General features: G+C 50.3%; 1 protein-coding gene across 1 annotated transcript in view; it reads right to left on the bottom strand.

Moving 5' to 3' along the window:
• Positions 1-299: 299 nt before the first annotated feature.
• Positions 300-16687, bottom strand: part of LOC126017341 (tyrosine-protein phosphatase non-receptor type substrate 1-like) — a 45695-nt gene continuing 29307 nt past the window's right edge. Inside the window, exons 7-9 of the mRNA XM_049779247.1 lie at positions 12607-12631; positions 5949-5988; positions 300-2956 (exon numbers count right to left, since the gene is read on the bottom strand). Coding sequence (XP_049635204.1) covers positions 2687-2956; positions 5949-5988; positions 12607-12631 — 335 coding nt within the window. The 3' untranslated portion in view covers positions 300-2686. The remainder of the gene's footprint in view (positions 2957-5948; positions 5989-12606; positions 12632-16687) is intronic.

Raw genomic sequence — 16687 nt, 5'->3', positions numbered from 1 at the left:
CAAATTCTGTTTACACAGGTGCTGCACACACCTCCTGTCCAGACTTCTGGGAGTTCAGGGAAACAAAGCCTGTTTCTGCAAAATCAGAGAGGGAGAGGGAGAAAAAAAAGAGAGGGCAAGGGAAAGGAAGAGGAGTGAAGAAAAGAGAGAGGGGGAGAAGGAAAAAGAGGGGGAAAAAGAAGAGAGAGAGGGAGAGGGAAGGGGGGGAAGAGAACTCCAACCCAGAGTCCAGAGTCCCATGAGCATTTCTCTCCGACTCCAGGGACTCACTCGCAGAGAGGACACTCAATACCCACAGAGGTTGTTGTTACCCAGAAATCTTTATTACAAAAATATTTTGCAAGCCAAAAAGTTTAAGTTGCAACTATATACAAAATCAGGACCTGTTTCCTTGCCAGCAGTCTTAAAATAAACTCCCGCAACCACGCTTCTTCTGCACTGTTGACTCAACCTCTTCCTTTTCCTGGGCTTCCATATACAAGGGATGGGAATCTCCAGGCTGCCAGGCTGGAGGGAAGCAACACCATTTCCTTGTCCTCAATTACTTACTCCCCTTCCCCAATCAAGAAAACACTTGTTGACAATCCTGGTGCATGTCCACATGTGCATATGCAAGAAGCGGGTGCACTGCTTTGGGCTCCCCCTGGCAAAGGAGAGGCGCTACAGGCCCATAAGAGTCAACCTTTTGGAATTTGGAAATAGCCCAGGCCAGGTGGCTGAGGCCCTGTGATCCCAGATGCCATGGAGAAAGCCTGACTCATGATGCCAGAGCTGACCACATGGCCTGTTGGCACGGACCATTCCTGTATGGCATCACATCAAACACCAAATTACTGCCCCCCCCAAACTGTGTGTGTGTGTGTGTGGGTGGGTGGGGTGCGAGTGTGTGTACACTGAGCTTCCCAAGCTCACCTACAGAGCTGGTAGGAAAGGCTGAGGGTTTCTGGTTCCAAGCCTGGGGTACCTAGGAGGCCAATGCCAGACTCAGGGGTCAGTGGAGATTAGTGCTTCAATCTAGGAGCTGATGACACATGAAGACTGAATGAAATGGGGCGTGCATGCCACATGGGCTTGCCTTGGGATCCAGGCAGCCCTCCCCATAAACTGGAAGGGGGGATTCCTAAGGGTCATGGACTCCAGCCAATGCCAGACCTCCTGAGGTCAAGGGCCAGAGCAGAACCAGTTGGGGTTTCCCAGTTGTCCAGTGCTCCTAGCTATTTAAGATAGATTTAGATTTGATTCTAATAGGGTTTAAACGGAGCACAGGAAATGGCTCCTGTGGGGCGAAAGTGGGGAGTTGGCCAGCTAGGAGCCCAAGTACAGGGGGAAGGTCAATGAAGAATGGGTCACTGAAGAGTGGGGAAGAGCTGGGCAGCACTTCCAAACCCTGTTTGGCCCTAAAGTGCTGAGAGACAGTGAAGGGGAAGAACCTGACTACCCTCTTCTGAGATGAGACACGACGGCTGTGCAGAAGCAGCAGCTCAGGGAAAGTGGGGGGCAGGTGGCGAAAGTACCACAGAAGGCAGCAGGAATAGCCACAAGGCTTGGCTGTGAATGTGGCTAACAGAGTCCTGGAGCGAAGCACTAAGGTCCCCTTGGAGCCTTCCTCCCCCCCTCCTCAGGGATTTGGAGGAGTCCAGTTTTTGCTGTAAAAAAAAAAAAATCCCTCCACGGCAACCAACCGTTAAAACCTTAGACTGCACAAGACCCAACCATGTACTTCAACACATGACAAAGAGTCAAGAGAACATTGCTGTTGTTTTAAAAAAAGAAAAGGAAAGAAAGAAAATTAAAAAAACCAACCAAAGAAGGAAAGAAAAAAAAAAAACAAACTTCGAAAACGAAACACCACAGATCAAAAATTTCTAACACCTCAGTTTCAAGATTGCACGTCTCACATTTGTCAATAATTTACAGGCGGCGTCCACAGCAGGATGGCGCTGAGTTAGTGCTAGCCGGAGGAAGCAAGCTGGGGAACTTGAGGAGCCGGGGCGAAGCCGTGTCACAGTTGGGATGACGGGTCCTCCAGGAGTCTTAGAGGGGCCGACAAAAGGAGGAGGAGGGTCTGTAGTAGTGGTGGTGCTGGGACTGGATTCCTCCTCTGGAGACATGTGACTCCTCAGTCCTATGACACGGACAGCAATGCCTGTCACCAAGTCTTAGGATGCAAGTCCTCTGGGCTCCTTCTCCAGCTGTCCCAAGGAGGGGGCAGTTTAATGCAAAGGGAAAATGCTTCCCCCAGAGACACATTTGTGCGGTAGCGGTGGTGATGGTGGTAGAGGTTGTGGGGGAGTGGTTGGAAATTCCCCCTCCTAGTCCTGGAAGATCACACTGTGCAGCAGAAGGAGGCCTGATCCCTCCGTCTGTGACCAAGATCCACGGTGGAGCAGAAGCACGAGATTATTCTGTTCCCCCATTCCCACCCCCACCCCCATGGATCTGGCCACCTCCCAGCTCAGGTCTTTGGCTGGTTTGGCAACACCAGCCCCTGTGAGATGGCAATGCTGGGGGGTGTGAGGCAAGGCTGCCCTGGAAATGCCAGGTGGCTGGGTGGGTGAGTGGAGAGAGACAAGAGCCACCCTGACCCTTTGCGTTCCAGGGCCTGTGCCCCCCTGAGGCTCGGGAGGGCAGTCCTTATCCTGGCTGCCCATGCAAGGACAGAGCCCAGAGGTGACCACAGCGTCCTTCACTTCCTCTGCACCTGGACACTAGCATACTCCGAGTAGGACGGCTCAGGCTTGGGCGCAGGCTGCTTGGAGCCTCGGTTGAGGTGGACCATATCCAGGTCGGCATAGGTGAGTGTGTCATCGGGTCCCCCAGACGGTGGGCCAGTCTGGATGCTGGCGTACTCTGTGTGGTTGTTGGGTTCAGCGGCCCGTGGGGCTGGCTTCTTCCCCTTGGGCAGGTTTAGGTCGGCGTAGGTGATGTCGTTGTTGATGTCGTTGGTTTCCTGGATCTAAACGGGGGCCAAGAAAGATCATTTGGAGCTCCTCAGCTGCCTACCCAGCCACCAACACTGAGTCTGGATGCTATCTCCTTCTTTGAAAGCTTTGTCTGACTCCCACCCCCATGGGGACCTCATAGCCCTGCTTCTATGCCATCTTACCCAGTGGTTGGTCCCAAGACACACAGGACTACCAAGCAGGGATGGGTTCATTCTAAGTCTTTCCTGTGGCTGGACTTAGGGTGCCTGCTGCGTGCTCCCTTAGCTGACTTTCCCTGTGAAAGGACTCATTACCCAGAATTTTTGCCTTGAGTGTGTGTGCATGGGAGGCCTGAGGGCAGGCTGACCACTTTGGGAAGCAGGAAGAAATTAGTTCATTGGCTTGTTCATTCAACAAGCCTTCACTAGGTACGAGTGAATGAAAGAAAGAATGAGTGGGAGGGTAGCATGGAATGATTTCCATCTCATCCAGGTGCCACAGTTAGCAGAGAGCTAAATTGGGGGGAAGGATTCTAGTTAGAAAGGGACTGGAGTTCCGCCCTCACTCTAGCTGAGGGACTTTGCACAGAGCCTCTTCTGGGTGTTGGTTCCTCCATTTCGAGAGTGTGGCCAGTCACAGTATTTGCTGGGAGGATTGGATCAGACCATCTGGGTCAAGCTCTTAGAGTGGAGTCTGGCACATAGAGCAGGCATACTTGAACTGCGTTATGGGCTGATCTGATCCCTTTGATCGTTAACTTGAAACTCTCCAGCCAGAGGAGAATGGCTTAAATCGCTGTGGCACATGCCTTGGGCTCAATCCCAAGCACCACATGAACCCCACTAAATATGTCTGAATGTGCCCCTCCTTGCAATAAACCTTCCCAAACAGAATGATCAAAGACTGTCCTTTTGTGCTGGTGACTGCAGCAGACACCAAGGGAAAGTCCTACTCTGAGTGGGGAAAATGTTCCTGCTAGGTTAGTTCCCCAGGCTAGAAGGCTCTCTGTCCCCATCATCAGAGTCCTGCTTGCTACAAATTCTTGACCCTATTTTACAGGCAAAGAAATGGAAACTCAGGGAGGGGAATCATTTGGTCAGATCATTGGTGGGGGGAAAGTTGCACTGGTGAAGGAGGATGTGTATTTTATGGCTGAAACCCAATTAAGAACATGCTTGTAACCATGGTGCTTAAATAAAGAGATTATTTTAGGGGCCAGAGAGATAGCATGGAGGTAAAGTGTTTGCCTTGCATGCAGAATGATGGTGTTTTGAATCCTGGCATCCCATATGGTCCCCCAAGCCTGCCAGGAGTGATTTCTGAGCATAGAGCCATGAGTAACCCCTGAGTGCTGTTGGGTGTGACCCAAAAACAAAAAACAAAAAACAAAAAAAAAGATTATTTTAAAATACCATTTGGTCAGAAAAGGAAATGATTTAAACATTATTTTAAGGACTGGAATGGTGGCGCAGGCCATAAAGCATCTCTGCCTTGCGCGCCCTAGCCTAGAACTGACTGCGGTTCAATCCCCTGGCATCCCATATGGTCCCCCAAGCCAGGAGCAATTTCTGAGTGCATAGCCAGGAGTAACCCCTGAGTGTCACCGGGTGTGGCCCTAAAACAAAAACAAAACAAAAAAATTAAAAAAAAATCATTTGGTCAGAGTTGCCCTGCTGGGAAAGGATTAAAGCCTGTAGGCCTTAAGCAGTGAGTGGTTCCCTCTGTTCTGAGCCTGCCTGCCTGCTTGCTTCTGGGAAACCTTCACTGACCTCACAAAGCCACTCCCAATCCACATACCCGCCACCACAAAAAACATTGGCACTGGATCCTGGTGGCCTGAACAGAGTTGGTTGGTGGCTGCCTTGTCTCTGCCCAGAGGCCTGGCATACAGTAAGTGGTAAGTCTGGGCTGACTGAGCTTTGCATTGTATCAGGTTTCATTATCAGTTCTCACCACCATCCTTTCCTGGAAGAAGTCCAGAGGTAGAAGGATAGAGCAGGAGGCTTACCTTCTCCCATGACTAGAAATTACTTTGTTTTTCTATTTACAAAAAAAAAAAGTGTGTGTGTGTGTGTGTGTGTGTGTGTGTTTGTGTGTGTGTGTGTGGTTTGGGCCATACCTGGCAATGCTCAAGGGTTATTCCTGTGCTCAGGAATTACTTTAAGTAGTGCTCAAGGGACCATAGGGGATGCCAGAGATCAAATCCGGGTCAGCTGTATGCAAGGCAAGTGCCCTATGTGCTATCCTATCTCTCTGGCCCATGCCTTGTTTTCCTAACTACCGTAAAGCCCATGTCCTGAAGTGCCTGGTCTGGAGAGCTGCCATAGCCTACACAGATACCCCAACTTCTGACAGTCCCAGCCCTCCCCTTCCTGCAGATGACAGCTCCAATGATGACTGCCAGAGGAAAGCCAAAGCCAGTGGTGCTGTCACGTGCAATGGTCAGCACTGGATTGGCTCCACACAAGATACAAAAAGCCATCTGCTCCCCCAGGTCTGACAGCACTGCTGGGAGGCCAGGGCTGGGTTTCTCGGCCTAAGGCCAAGCATGTTGCCTGAGAAATCTCAACAATGCGGAGGCGAGGTGGCCAGCTGGAGGAGTGTGCCTGTATGTGGCGTGGGGTTTTTCCATAGCTGGGCAGTGCTGCTCTGTGCGAAAGGCAAAGGGGCTTTAAGGCAGAGGGGGCGGGAGGGCACCCCTGGGAGAGGGACGGGTCTTGGCAAACAGCCCAGACTTAAGGAAGGGAGACTGCAGGCCTGCTGTAGGGGCACTGTTTCCACTGCCAGTGCATCACGGGGCCTGTCCCAGCACTGTGCCCCGAGGTACACGTCTTGGAGGCTGGGACAGACTCCAGGCTGGAACAGAGATTGGACTGAGCAGAAAATGGGAAAGTAGGAATGTCAGGTTCTTCCACCCACTCCCCTGGGAGGAGGCTTAATTTAGAACTGGATCTGCAACTCTGCCGATGCGAGGAAATCACACCATCCAGTTTCCCAGGAAGGGCATCTCACCAAGGACTGTACCTGGGTTATTTCTCTGGCATTCTTCTCGGGCTCATGCAACCTAAAAAGAAAAGAGGCACAGGGATAAATATATCCTCCTCACTATCTGGAGCACTCATGCAAATCACTAAGAGGAACATTTAGGATCCACTTCCTCTGGGTAGAGGCCAAGATGGGCTCTTCCCCAAAGAAATGCAACTGTTGTTCTCTGTTGTTTGCACCACCGGCTCTGTCCCAGGAATGAGGGGTTTTGAAGCTACATGCTATCACTGGATTTACTCACTCTGAGAAAAATAACACCCAGTGCTGGAACAATGCAAAGGGAAGCAGCACACCCATGCATTGTTTTTTTGTTTTTGGTTTTTTTTGGGGGGGGTCACACCCGGCAGTGCTCAGAAATCGCTCCTGGCAGGCTCAGGGGACCATATGGGATGCTGGGATTTGAACCACCGACCTTCTGTATGCAAGGCAAATGCCTTACCTCCATGCTATCTCTCTGGCCCCACCCGTGCATTGTTGGTGGGAATCACAAAGCAGTACATTCAAGTTGACAAAAGCAAGAGTTAGAAAGGTGTCCCTGGGGCCAGATCGGTAGCCTTGTACACATTGACCTAGGATGGATTCCAGTTCGATCCCATTTGGTTCCCCAAGCCAGGAGTGATTTCTGAGTGCATAGCCAGGAATAACCCCTGAGCGTCACCAGGTGTGGCCCCAAAACCAAAACCAAAGAAACAAACGAAAAAAAGAAAGGTGTCCTTGTCTTTTGAATCATAAGTGCACATCCTTTCTTGCCCCCCAGCCAGTGATGCTCAAGGGTTACTCCTGGGTCTGCACTCCAGAATACTTCTGGCAGTGCTTGGGGAACCATAGGGGATATTGAAAATTGAATTCAAATTGGCCAGGTACAAGGCAAACACCCTACTTACTATACTATTGCTCCAGCTCCTGCATATCTTTTTTTTAAAATAAAATTCGAAATCTAGAAAATGCTTTATGTACTAAGACATTTGTCATAGGGTGGTTGCTGGTGGTGGGGGATGGTGGGAAGTGTTAGTGGGGCGTCTACATTTTATAGCCCTGCCAGTTGGGACTGGTTAAGGCAATCAAGAATAGACTTCTTGATAAAGATGTAAAAGGTTTATGATATTCTGTTTTTATTACGAATGATTACATTAAAATGGTAAACGAAAAGGCAAGAGTCTCTGCAGAATGCGTTCAATTATGAAAAATGTGTGGGTAACCGTGGGAGGCGACCGTCAAATGCTAGAAGCAGTGGTCTTTGGGTGATATTTCTTTCATCTTTCGAGTCTCCCAGGCTCTCCAAATGTTCTCTGTTAGACACGTCTAGGTGTTATCATTAGAATAAAGAAAGGTGTCCAACCAGGCATTCTGGTTCATCAAAGGGCCGTTCATGCACTTGAGCCTGTAATTGGAGGCCCTAGCCTGGCTCATGGGAGGTCACGGTCAAGGTGGAGAGTGCGCCAGAGACGGCCCTTTTACAGAAGCCTTGTAAATTCTCCAGCCGGCGACTCGGGGGGATGTGTGCCTGGATAACGTCAGAAATGAGCAATGAGGTTTGGCAGCAGGGTTATTAATGGACTTGGCATGAGTGCTTGGCGCAGGAAGCAGGTCTGGGGCATGACAGGCCCCACGTGGCCACAGGAACAACCCTGGGGGTGTGGAGCAGGGGCACTGGTTGGTAAGGAAGACATGGAGGTGGGTCTAGGGGCTCTGGGCAAGTCCCACTTAGCTCCTCCTTCCCAGCCCCAGGTGAACTGGCCCCTGCTCATAGCCCCGCGATGTCCCACCCCACATCCTTGTGTGTTCCCCAACTATGTCCATACAATTCCTTGATGCTACCTTAATGTCAATGACAGCCCTGCAGACCCCCTGGAGGATGCTTTCTCTTGGTTGACCTTTGTGTCTTTCTCCAGACCCTTTCCAGGAAGTCTTTGCTGGTACTGCTGAGCTAGTGGAGTCACTGTGTCTGTTTTCCCATCTGGCTGATTTGTCTGTTTGTCTCTGCCTGTCAGGCTTCCTCATCACCAAGGAGGTGCTCCGAGGTGACTAGGATAAAGGCCAGCCAGACCGCCCTGCCAGTGGGCATTTGCTTCCCAGTCCTCCTGTCCTCATCTGCTTCCCAACCCTGACTCCTGTTTCAAATGATCCTTTCTCAGTAAAACCTTCGCCAAAGTCCCCAACCTTGCTTCTCAGAGTGGGCTCAAACACTCAGCATGTGGGTGGGCTTAGAAACAGCGCCCCCTGTTTCTACGTCTGTCTCTCCCCCTCTCTCCTGGGCTTGTCTCAGCAGATGGCACAGCTATTGCTCGGCCCCACGCTGCATTCACATGCCAATTCTGCTCTCTCCACTGTGCCTACACGGCTTCATCCACACCGCAAGGCCAAGGATCCTGTTTCTAAATCGTCTTCCAACCAGAGGTCAGAGAGATAGTATAGGGGATAAGGCGCTTGTCTGGCAGACAGCTGACCCCCATTTGAACCCTGACACTGTGTGTTGGTCCTCTGATCTTCAGCAAGAGTGACCCTTGAGTATAGAGCCAGGAGTTAGCTTGAGCTTTGTCTGATAGAGTGGTTACATCACTTTACTGCACAAATCAACACCCAGTGACAGCTACTTATGTCTCTTAACTGGCAAGGCTGGTCCTGCCTAGGGCCTCCTCTGTATTTCTCACAGGTTCTACTACCTGGGCTTCCTGGAGTGGACCATACTCTCTGCTTGGCACAATGCTTGGCCCAGAGTCTCAGGGCTGGAGCCTTCCTAACTCTCAGCTACCTTCTAAACGGCCCTTCCTTAGCCGTGACCACTCCCATGTCTCTTCCAAACCTAACTTAATTATCAGCACTGTCCCCAGTTCTTTTAATGAGCTTTGATTGGTGGCTGGTTTGGTCAGAGGTTAGGACCAGCCCTTCCAGACCTGATGATCACTCAGACATGGCAACCAATAGTTAAGGAAGCATGAATATCCCAGAAACAAGTACATGAAGGGTCACCTCACCATCAGACGGAAGGGGCACAAGACGGGGGCTCAGATTTGGTTTTGCTTCCCCCACCTCTGCACCCACCCTCTGTGGCATGGAGTTAGGGTTCAATCCAGCGAGTCAATGAAAGAGTCGGGGAAACCCTAAATATCCTGAGAATAAAACGGCGGCAAATGTCTGACAAGTGAACAAACGACTGGCTGCCCGCACCCCAGTGCCCAATTAAGGAAGCAGAGATACATTTTTCTCTCGTCTGGGCTGCGGAAGATTACAATGTTCTGCATGCATGTTTCCAAGCCAGGGAGTTAGAAATAGCCAGTCCCTCCACCAGCCCGGCAACCTGAAGGGCCTTTGAGCTCAGAGCGGCGGCACCCCCTCCCTGTAGCACCTCCCCAAGGTGCCCCATGGCTGCCCACACTAACGTCCTCCTGAAAGCGTCAGATCCCAGCTGGCCGCCTGAAACTGGCGCCTGCCAGGGAAGCCACCATTACCGCTCATTCATCATCGCTTTGGTTTAGAGAGATGAAAGGGAGCAAGTGATCTCGAGGCTCCCTCGGTAGGCTCACGCTGGAAAAATAAAAAAAAGCAGGCAGAAAATGCTTGGCTTCTCTTGGGGGAAGGAAAAACAGGCAGCAAGAGGACTGGAGCGGGCGGAGTGGTCCGGGATGCAGCCAGAGAGCCACATGTGCTACCTGTGGGATTTCAGGGGTGTCTCAGGGCTTCTCTGAGCCTCAGTTTTTTTGCAACCATATGGAGGGACCATCATCATTTTCTAAAATGAGGGTTCAAAAAACACAGCGGCTCAAAAACACAGCGGCAGTAGTGGTGGCCCCCTGAGAACTGGTTAGAAAAACAAATTCTGCGTCAGAAATGTTGGAGGTGGGGGGAGCAGTAATCTGTGTTTTAACCATCCTTCCGGTGAGCCTCTCTGCTCTGCACTAGAGTTGGAACTGCTTTTCAATTAAAACGGGATGGCTGTAAATCACAGGGCTTTTGCTCTAATTAAAATCACCAATGGGCTAATATAGGTAAGAGCATAGATTGGTTCCTGGAACACAGCAAGGGCTCCATAAATGTTAGCTGCCGACGCCGTTGTCATTATTATTATTGACGCTGCCCTTTTCTTTCAGAAATGTATGGTCTAATGGGGGAGATAAGACAAGTCGAGAAGTAATGACAACAGTAAAAAAATGAAATAAAAAAAGGAGACTCGGGGCCGGAGAGATAGCATGAAGGTAGGGCATTTGCCTTGCATGCAGAAGGATGGTGGATTGAATCCTTACATCCCATATAGTTCCCTGAGCCTGCCAGGAGTGATTTCTGAATGGAGAACCAGGAGTAACCCCTGAGTGCTGCCTGGTGTGACCCAAAAACCAAAAAAGAAAAAAAAAAGGAGACTCACAAAGAGGCGAGTTTAAGAATTCAGAGATGGGGAAGTGGTGATGGGGGACCTTGCCCATGGTTTGAGATAGCATCATTCATTCACTCATTCAACAGCCTTCACGGACAAACTTACTCCATGGCCATCGTTTGCAGCTTTTTACAGTGACAATGAGGGATATGATAGGGCCCCTATGTTCAAGAGGGGTGAGCTGGAATGAGGACAAATGCAGAGATACCTTGAGAGTACTGATGGGCCAACAGAGGACATATCACAGGATGGTCCTTATGTCTGCTGGATGGGGCTGCCATGGCAAAAGCCAGAAGAAGAAGCAAGAAGTGGGTGAAAAGAGGGTCAGGCATGGGAGACAGCTCGGGAACAGGAATGCATGAGAGTCTGGGTTCAGTCCCAGTACCCCAAGCCCCCAATATCTCTGAGTGAAGCCCTGGTGGCTCCCAGAACCTCTGAGTTCAAGCAGCACCACTTGGCTGGGTGAGACTACGATCAATCAGTTGGCCTGGCCAGCTGAGTGTCACTGGGGATGCCCCCCAACAAAACTGGAAAACAAAATGTTCCACTTTCAAACCATGCCATTCCAGGGGCATGATTCAGAGCCACTGTGACTACTACCCCTTGGGGACAGCAGAAGATGTGTGACAGGGGTCCAGGTGGGGACACGGGGTGGAGAGAGAGGAGGCACAGGATCTATGGCTGGGAAATGGCTTTAGTGCCACTGCGCATGTCGGCAGGGTCAGGCCACAAAGGTCTTGAGGGCGTCAGGGTGGGGGGCTTTGGGAAGCCACAGTGCATTTCAGATAAAGACTGGAAGCCGAGTCTTGCCCTCCACAAGGTGTAGGGAATTGAAGGTAAAACACATCCCAAGGCAAAGAAGTGCCCAATTTTGCTGTTGGTTTAGGGCCAGGGAGCTGGAAAGGTCGCAGGATTCAGACTGAAAAAGCACCTGCAGAGGGCAAACCAGGGGCCAGGCTTTCTCCTTAGGGACACACAGCAATGTCGTGGCAGGAGTGTGTGCAGGTGACTCCTGGGAAATTGGACTCTGGTCACGTGTCAGTATGTCCCCTCACAGCTCATACAGAGACACAGAGACACGATTGTGGGCATCCCCAGAGCCACAGCCCACCTCTTGATTCTGTCACTGAAATGCATCCAGCCTGGACCCCTGTCCGCTTGGATCCCTGCATCAGCCACCTCCCTGGCCTGGCCATCAGGATCCTGTTTGTATCAAAGTCAAATCCTGACCCGCCTAGGGCTCCTTGACCCTCCGTAATCAAACATGAGTCCTACAAACAGCTACAGGTTGGGGCCATGGGTCTCCACACCAGAACCAGCAGTGAAGTCCATAAAAACCAATACAAACTCACAAAGCGGTGCCAAACCATTTGGTTACAAAAGCCACACCCATGCAAAGTTGCTGAGACCCTGTTTTCTGCCTTTTCTCAGGGCGCTCATGCAGTTATGAGGAGACATGGGGTGTTGAGTCTACGGGTACCGGCTGACTTCCTAAAGCTGAGACATATAGGTGGCGAATACAGTTTGTTGCAGGGCTTCAGCTGAGAGACTAAAGGCCCATTTCCTGACATCATTTCCTCCCTCCCCAGCCTCAGGACTCCTCCATTGCTGGCATGATCCTCCCCAAATCACCCCATGTTTTCCCACAGTTACACACCCATAGCAGCCCTCCAACTCTTGTCTCTACTCACATCCCCCAGGACCCTCCATGCCTCATGTTTGTCACCTCTGAGAATTCCATCCTAACTCTTGCTGTCCGCATCTCTCTCTGGTTTCCTATGTAGAGCTGTGTCCTCAGCTCTCAGAACAGGCCACTATGCCAGAGGGTCTCAATAAAAATCACCCCTAAGACATGATTCCACCTAGGAATATGATGTTACCTTAGCTCTGAACCTGACCTTAGGCTTCTGGGGGTGGGGCATAGCTACCTTCTACTCACCCTAACCTGGGCACCCCATGCCAAAGTCTGCAATAAACAGTTACTGAATTCAGGGACATAACAGATGACACAGCTCAGAGCTGGGGGCTGAGTGTGCAGGATGGTGGGGGATTTAGCCCTGGGGAGCAGACGCCCAGAATCCCCTTGCTAGAGACCTTAATTAAAAAAAGACCTGGCACCACATGCCCACGAAGAAAAGAACCAGAAACGCTGACAAGCTCAACTGTAAGGTCAGCGGGTGTGGATTTTGCGCTGGAGTTTGGGGGCTGGGAAGCTGGCAGACAACAGACACCAATTCTGAAAGCTCCACAGCCCATAGAAGGACTTACCTGGTAGAAGAAGTAGAGCCTTTGGCTGAAAGAGAAAAAGGAACCAATGTCACTTAGCCAGCCTAGAAACTTGCTTGCATACATTGTTATTGTTATTATTATTCCTATTATTATCATCAATTATTATGATAATTTTTCTCCCAGGGACAGCAAGAGAAGTGATGAATCTATGTATGTTCTGGATTCTCTGGATATAGGACTACCCTACCCCAACACACACACACACACACACACACACACACACACACACATACACACACACACACACACAAACTTTTTTTTTTTTTTTAGTTTTTGGGCCACATCTAGTGGTGCTCAGGGGTTACTCCTGGCTGTCTGCTCAGAAATAGCTCCTGGCAGGCATGGGGGACCATATGGGACACCGGGATTCGAACCAATCACCTTAGGTCCTGGATCGGCTGATTGCAAGGCAAACACCGCTGTGCTATCTCTCTGGGCCCACACACATACTTTTTGGGAGTAGCCAAAGGTAGATCTATAAACAGCCTCAGGAGACTGGACAGAGGGGCTGGAGAGATAGCACAGCAGTAGGGCATTTGCCTTGCATGCAGCCGATCCAGGACAGATGGTGGTTCAAATCTTGGCATCCTATATGGTCCCCCAAGCCTCCGAGGAGTGATTTCTGAGCACAGAGACAGGAGTAACCCCTGAGCACTGCCAGGTGTGACCCAAAAACAAAACAAAAAATTCTGGGCAGGGCCAACTGAATCCTGAGCTTCCCACCCTGACCTGTGAGCCCCTCAATCTGTGGCCCTCAACAACCTAGACCCAGGCAGGGCAATCTTCCCAACCTGAGAGATGTGAGGGAGCAGGGATGAGTGTCTGTCACCCATTACTTCTGGTGGGACTTCAAGTGAGCCTGTTCTTCTCTGAAACCCAGACTCCTGCTAACTTCACAGGGCAGATCTGAATGTCTGTTGATTTCCAAGTCACCTCTTTCTACCAAAGGATCATGGGGGAAAGAAGGGTCCATCTGGTTCAGAGATTTTAAACGTGGGCTCTGGGGACTCCCCACAGAGAAACTGCCAGGGTTCAGCCACCATTTGACTCCTATTTTGCTGTAAAATCGTAATTAAAAAGCAACATGCATGCTCAGATGTGCTCGGCACAGCATTTTAACAGGCTCGAGACTGCCTGGCACAGCGCGAACATTTGCACTGCCTGGTTATGGGCAGGTACTGGATTTGTAGGCTGCAGTGAAGCGTGTCTGAGAGGAGGCCAAGGAACTGCCGAGTGCTGGGACACAAGTCAGTTCAAGAGGTTCCAAAATGGGCCATTAAAGGTTCTGGTTTGTTTATTTATTTATTTATTTATTTATTTATTTATTTATTATTTATTTATTTAGGTTCTGAGCCTACCCAGAAAGGCTCAAGGGTTACTTCTGACTCTGTACTCATGGATCATTCCTGGAGGGCTTATAGGTCCCTATGGGATCCCAGGGATTGAATCCGAAAAGGCTGTATACAAGGCAGGCAGTCATTGTACTATTGCTTTGCTCTGCCCCCCTTAACTTATTTTAAAATTTAATTTTGGGAGCTGGAGCGGTGGTGCAAGAGGTAAGGCGCTAGTCTAGGATGAACCACGGTTCGATCCCCCAGAGTCCCATGTGGTCCCCCTCAAGCCAGGAGTAACCCCTGAGCATCACCAGGTGTGGCCCCCTCAAAAAGTTTACTTTTGGTTGTCTGGGAGGCCACACCTTGTGGCACTCAGGGCTTATTCCTGGCTCTGTGCTCCAGGATTACTCCTGGCAGGAACGATCAAGGGATCATAGTGGGTAGAGAGCATTAAAACTGGGCAAGTGCCTTACCTGCTATACCATTGCTCTGGCCTTCCAAAGGCCCTGGTTTTATAACAAAGACTATCTCCTAAGGCCTCAAAGCTGGAATCAGAAGTGTGAATATTGAGAAAGCAGTCCAAAGAAATGCCTCTTCTCCAGGGTTCTCCAAGAACATCACATCAGGGGGGGAGAAAATATGCAGCATGGTCCCAGATGTGATTTATGGAGACCCAACTGCCTGGGTTTGAATTCTGACATCCCTCCTATTTCCACTCCCAATTTGTCAATGGGGAGGTCCTGAACAAATTTCACTTTTTTAACCCCCTCAAATTTCATTGTTTTTACACGCCTCAGTTTTCTCTCTGTAAAATAAAGCCATGGCCAAGGGTGAGGGGCACAGCCATGCCTGGTGTAGAACAAGCAGCTGAATGATGCGAGTTCTCTCTTTCCCAGGGGCCTACTTGAGAGTTGGAGCTACACAGAACCTGCTTGCCCAGGGACTACATGGGTGCCAAAGGCCAGTGCCAATGGCCCTCCAAATGCTCTGGAACACCGACCTGCCAATGCCGAAGCCACGGCCAGAGTTTCTGTGTGCCAGGAGACTAGCATGATCCTAGAGATCCACCACTAAGGCTAGAAGAGAGAGCTCAATGGACTTCAGTGTGTGCTCTGCATGTGAAAGGCCTTGATTCAATAACTGTTACCACATGGTCTCCAGATCTGGGAGTGACACGCAAACACCAAGTTAGGTACAGTCCCTGAGCACTGCCGAGTGTGCCTCAAACACACACCACAAATAAAATGAAAAGAAAAAATAATAATGCCAGAGATCAGCTTCTAGAAGCACTGGGATTGCACTGGTGGGAAGCAGGAATGCTCCCTCCTATGGACACTCTTCTCAGTTTGAGAAGTCCTTGTGTCTGGCAGGGTTCTTTCTTGCAACTTTGGGGACCCCTTCCAGGTCAGTTTATGGAGGAGCTGCTTCGAGATTTCAGAAAGGAGGCTGGCTCCAGCCCTCTCTGACTTGCAGCTCAGCTCATCGCACTCAGTGCCAAGCGAGGGAAACTTGGGAGCCCAGGAGGAAGACGCATAAGAGCTGCCAGAACTGTGCACAGCCCACCATCAGTCAGAGGCGCAGGTTCAGAGAGGCCACTCAGACTGGTCTTTGGACCACAGAAAGCATTTCTGGGGGAAGACATACACAATATGCACACAAGGGCAGTAGCCAAAATCTCAGACTGCTCATTCATGCTAGTTTGGGCTATGTATGGCTTTTGTTTTGTTTTGTTTTGTTTTGTTTTTCGGGGGGCCACACCCAGCATTGCTCAGGGATTACTCCTGGCTATCTGCTCAGAAATAGCTCCTGGCAGGTACGGGGGACCATATGGGACACCGGGATTCGAACCAACCACCTTTGGTCCTGGGACGGCTGCTTGCAAGGCAAACACCACTGTGCAATCTCTCCGGCCCCATTAGTTTGGGCTATGAAATGGATTTCTATAACTAGTCATCAAAAGCCTTATGTTTGAGAAAATAGGCCCCAAGTTGTTGAGGCTGGAGGATATGCCGAAGCTGTTACACCCTGATGGCTCTAGTGTTTAATAACAGTTCTCCATGGTAGGCATTTCTAGCTCTTCCCTATTTTGCAGGCAAGGAAACTGAGGCATGGGGCAGCCAAACTGAACCTCAGAGTTTGTTAGAAGGGTCTGCAACTTGGTCTGTCTGATGCCAAAGGCAGATGCAAACCTCAGGAGGAAACTACACTCACTCATTCCTGTATGCACAAACGTGCACAGCAACATACAAGCAAGGGAACAATGTCCAGGTTTGAATTTATAGCCACCTTGCTTTGAGACAGTGTACTTTCTAGGAAAGGAATCATGGTCCTGAAACTGCCTATAACACCAACAACCTGTGTGAACATTGATGGAATACTTGCTGGGTTCCAGGTCCTCTCCCAACATTTCAACGTGGATCACTGACTAAATCCTCCCCTCAGTTTTAGTGCTAGGAGGAACTGAGCACCAACTCCTGTAGCCTAAGGGAAGGCTTAAGGGCTGGCCATGGAACACAGAGAGAGAAAATCAGACATTTGCCAGGGAACTACGGGACATGGCTTCCTGCCATCCAGGAAGAGCAAGCCTGTGCATTGCTCTTGCCCACCTGGCAGCTCCATATCCATGAGCAGGGCCGGCATCTCGGTACCATCAGGGGAAGCTTGTGGATGTTGGATGACCAGAAATAGCTGGACATCCTCAGAGCATCAGGAACCTGTAGCCACAG

This window comes from Suncus etruscus, chromosome 9 (assembly GCF_024139225.1).
Source record: "Suncus etruscus isolate mSunEtr1 chromosome 9, mSunEtr1.pri.cur, whole genome shotgun sequence".
Classification (NCBI taxonomy): domain Eukaryota; kingdom Metazoa; phylum Chordata; class Mammalia; order Eulipotyphla; family Soricidae; genus Suncus; species Suncus etruscus.
Note: the sequence above shows the minus strand (reverse complement) of the source record. Positions and strands in the feature narration are given on the sequence as shown.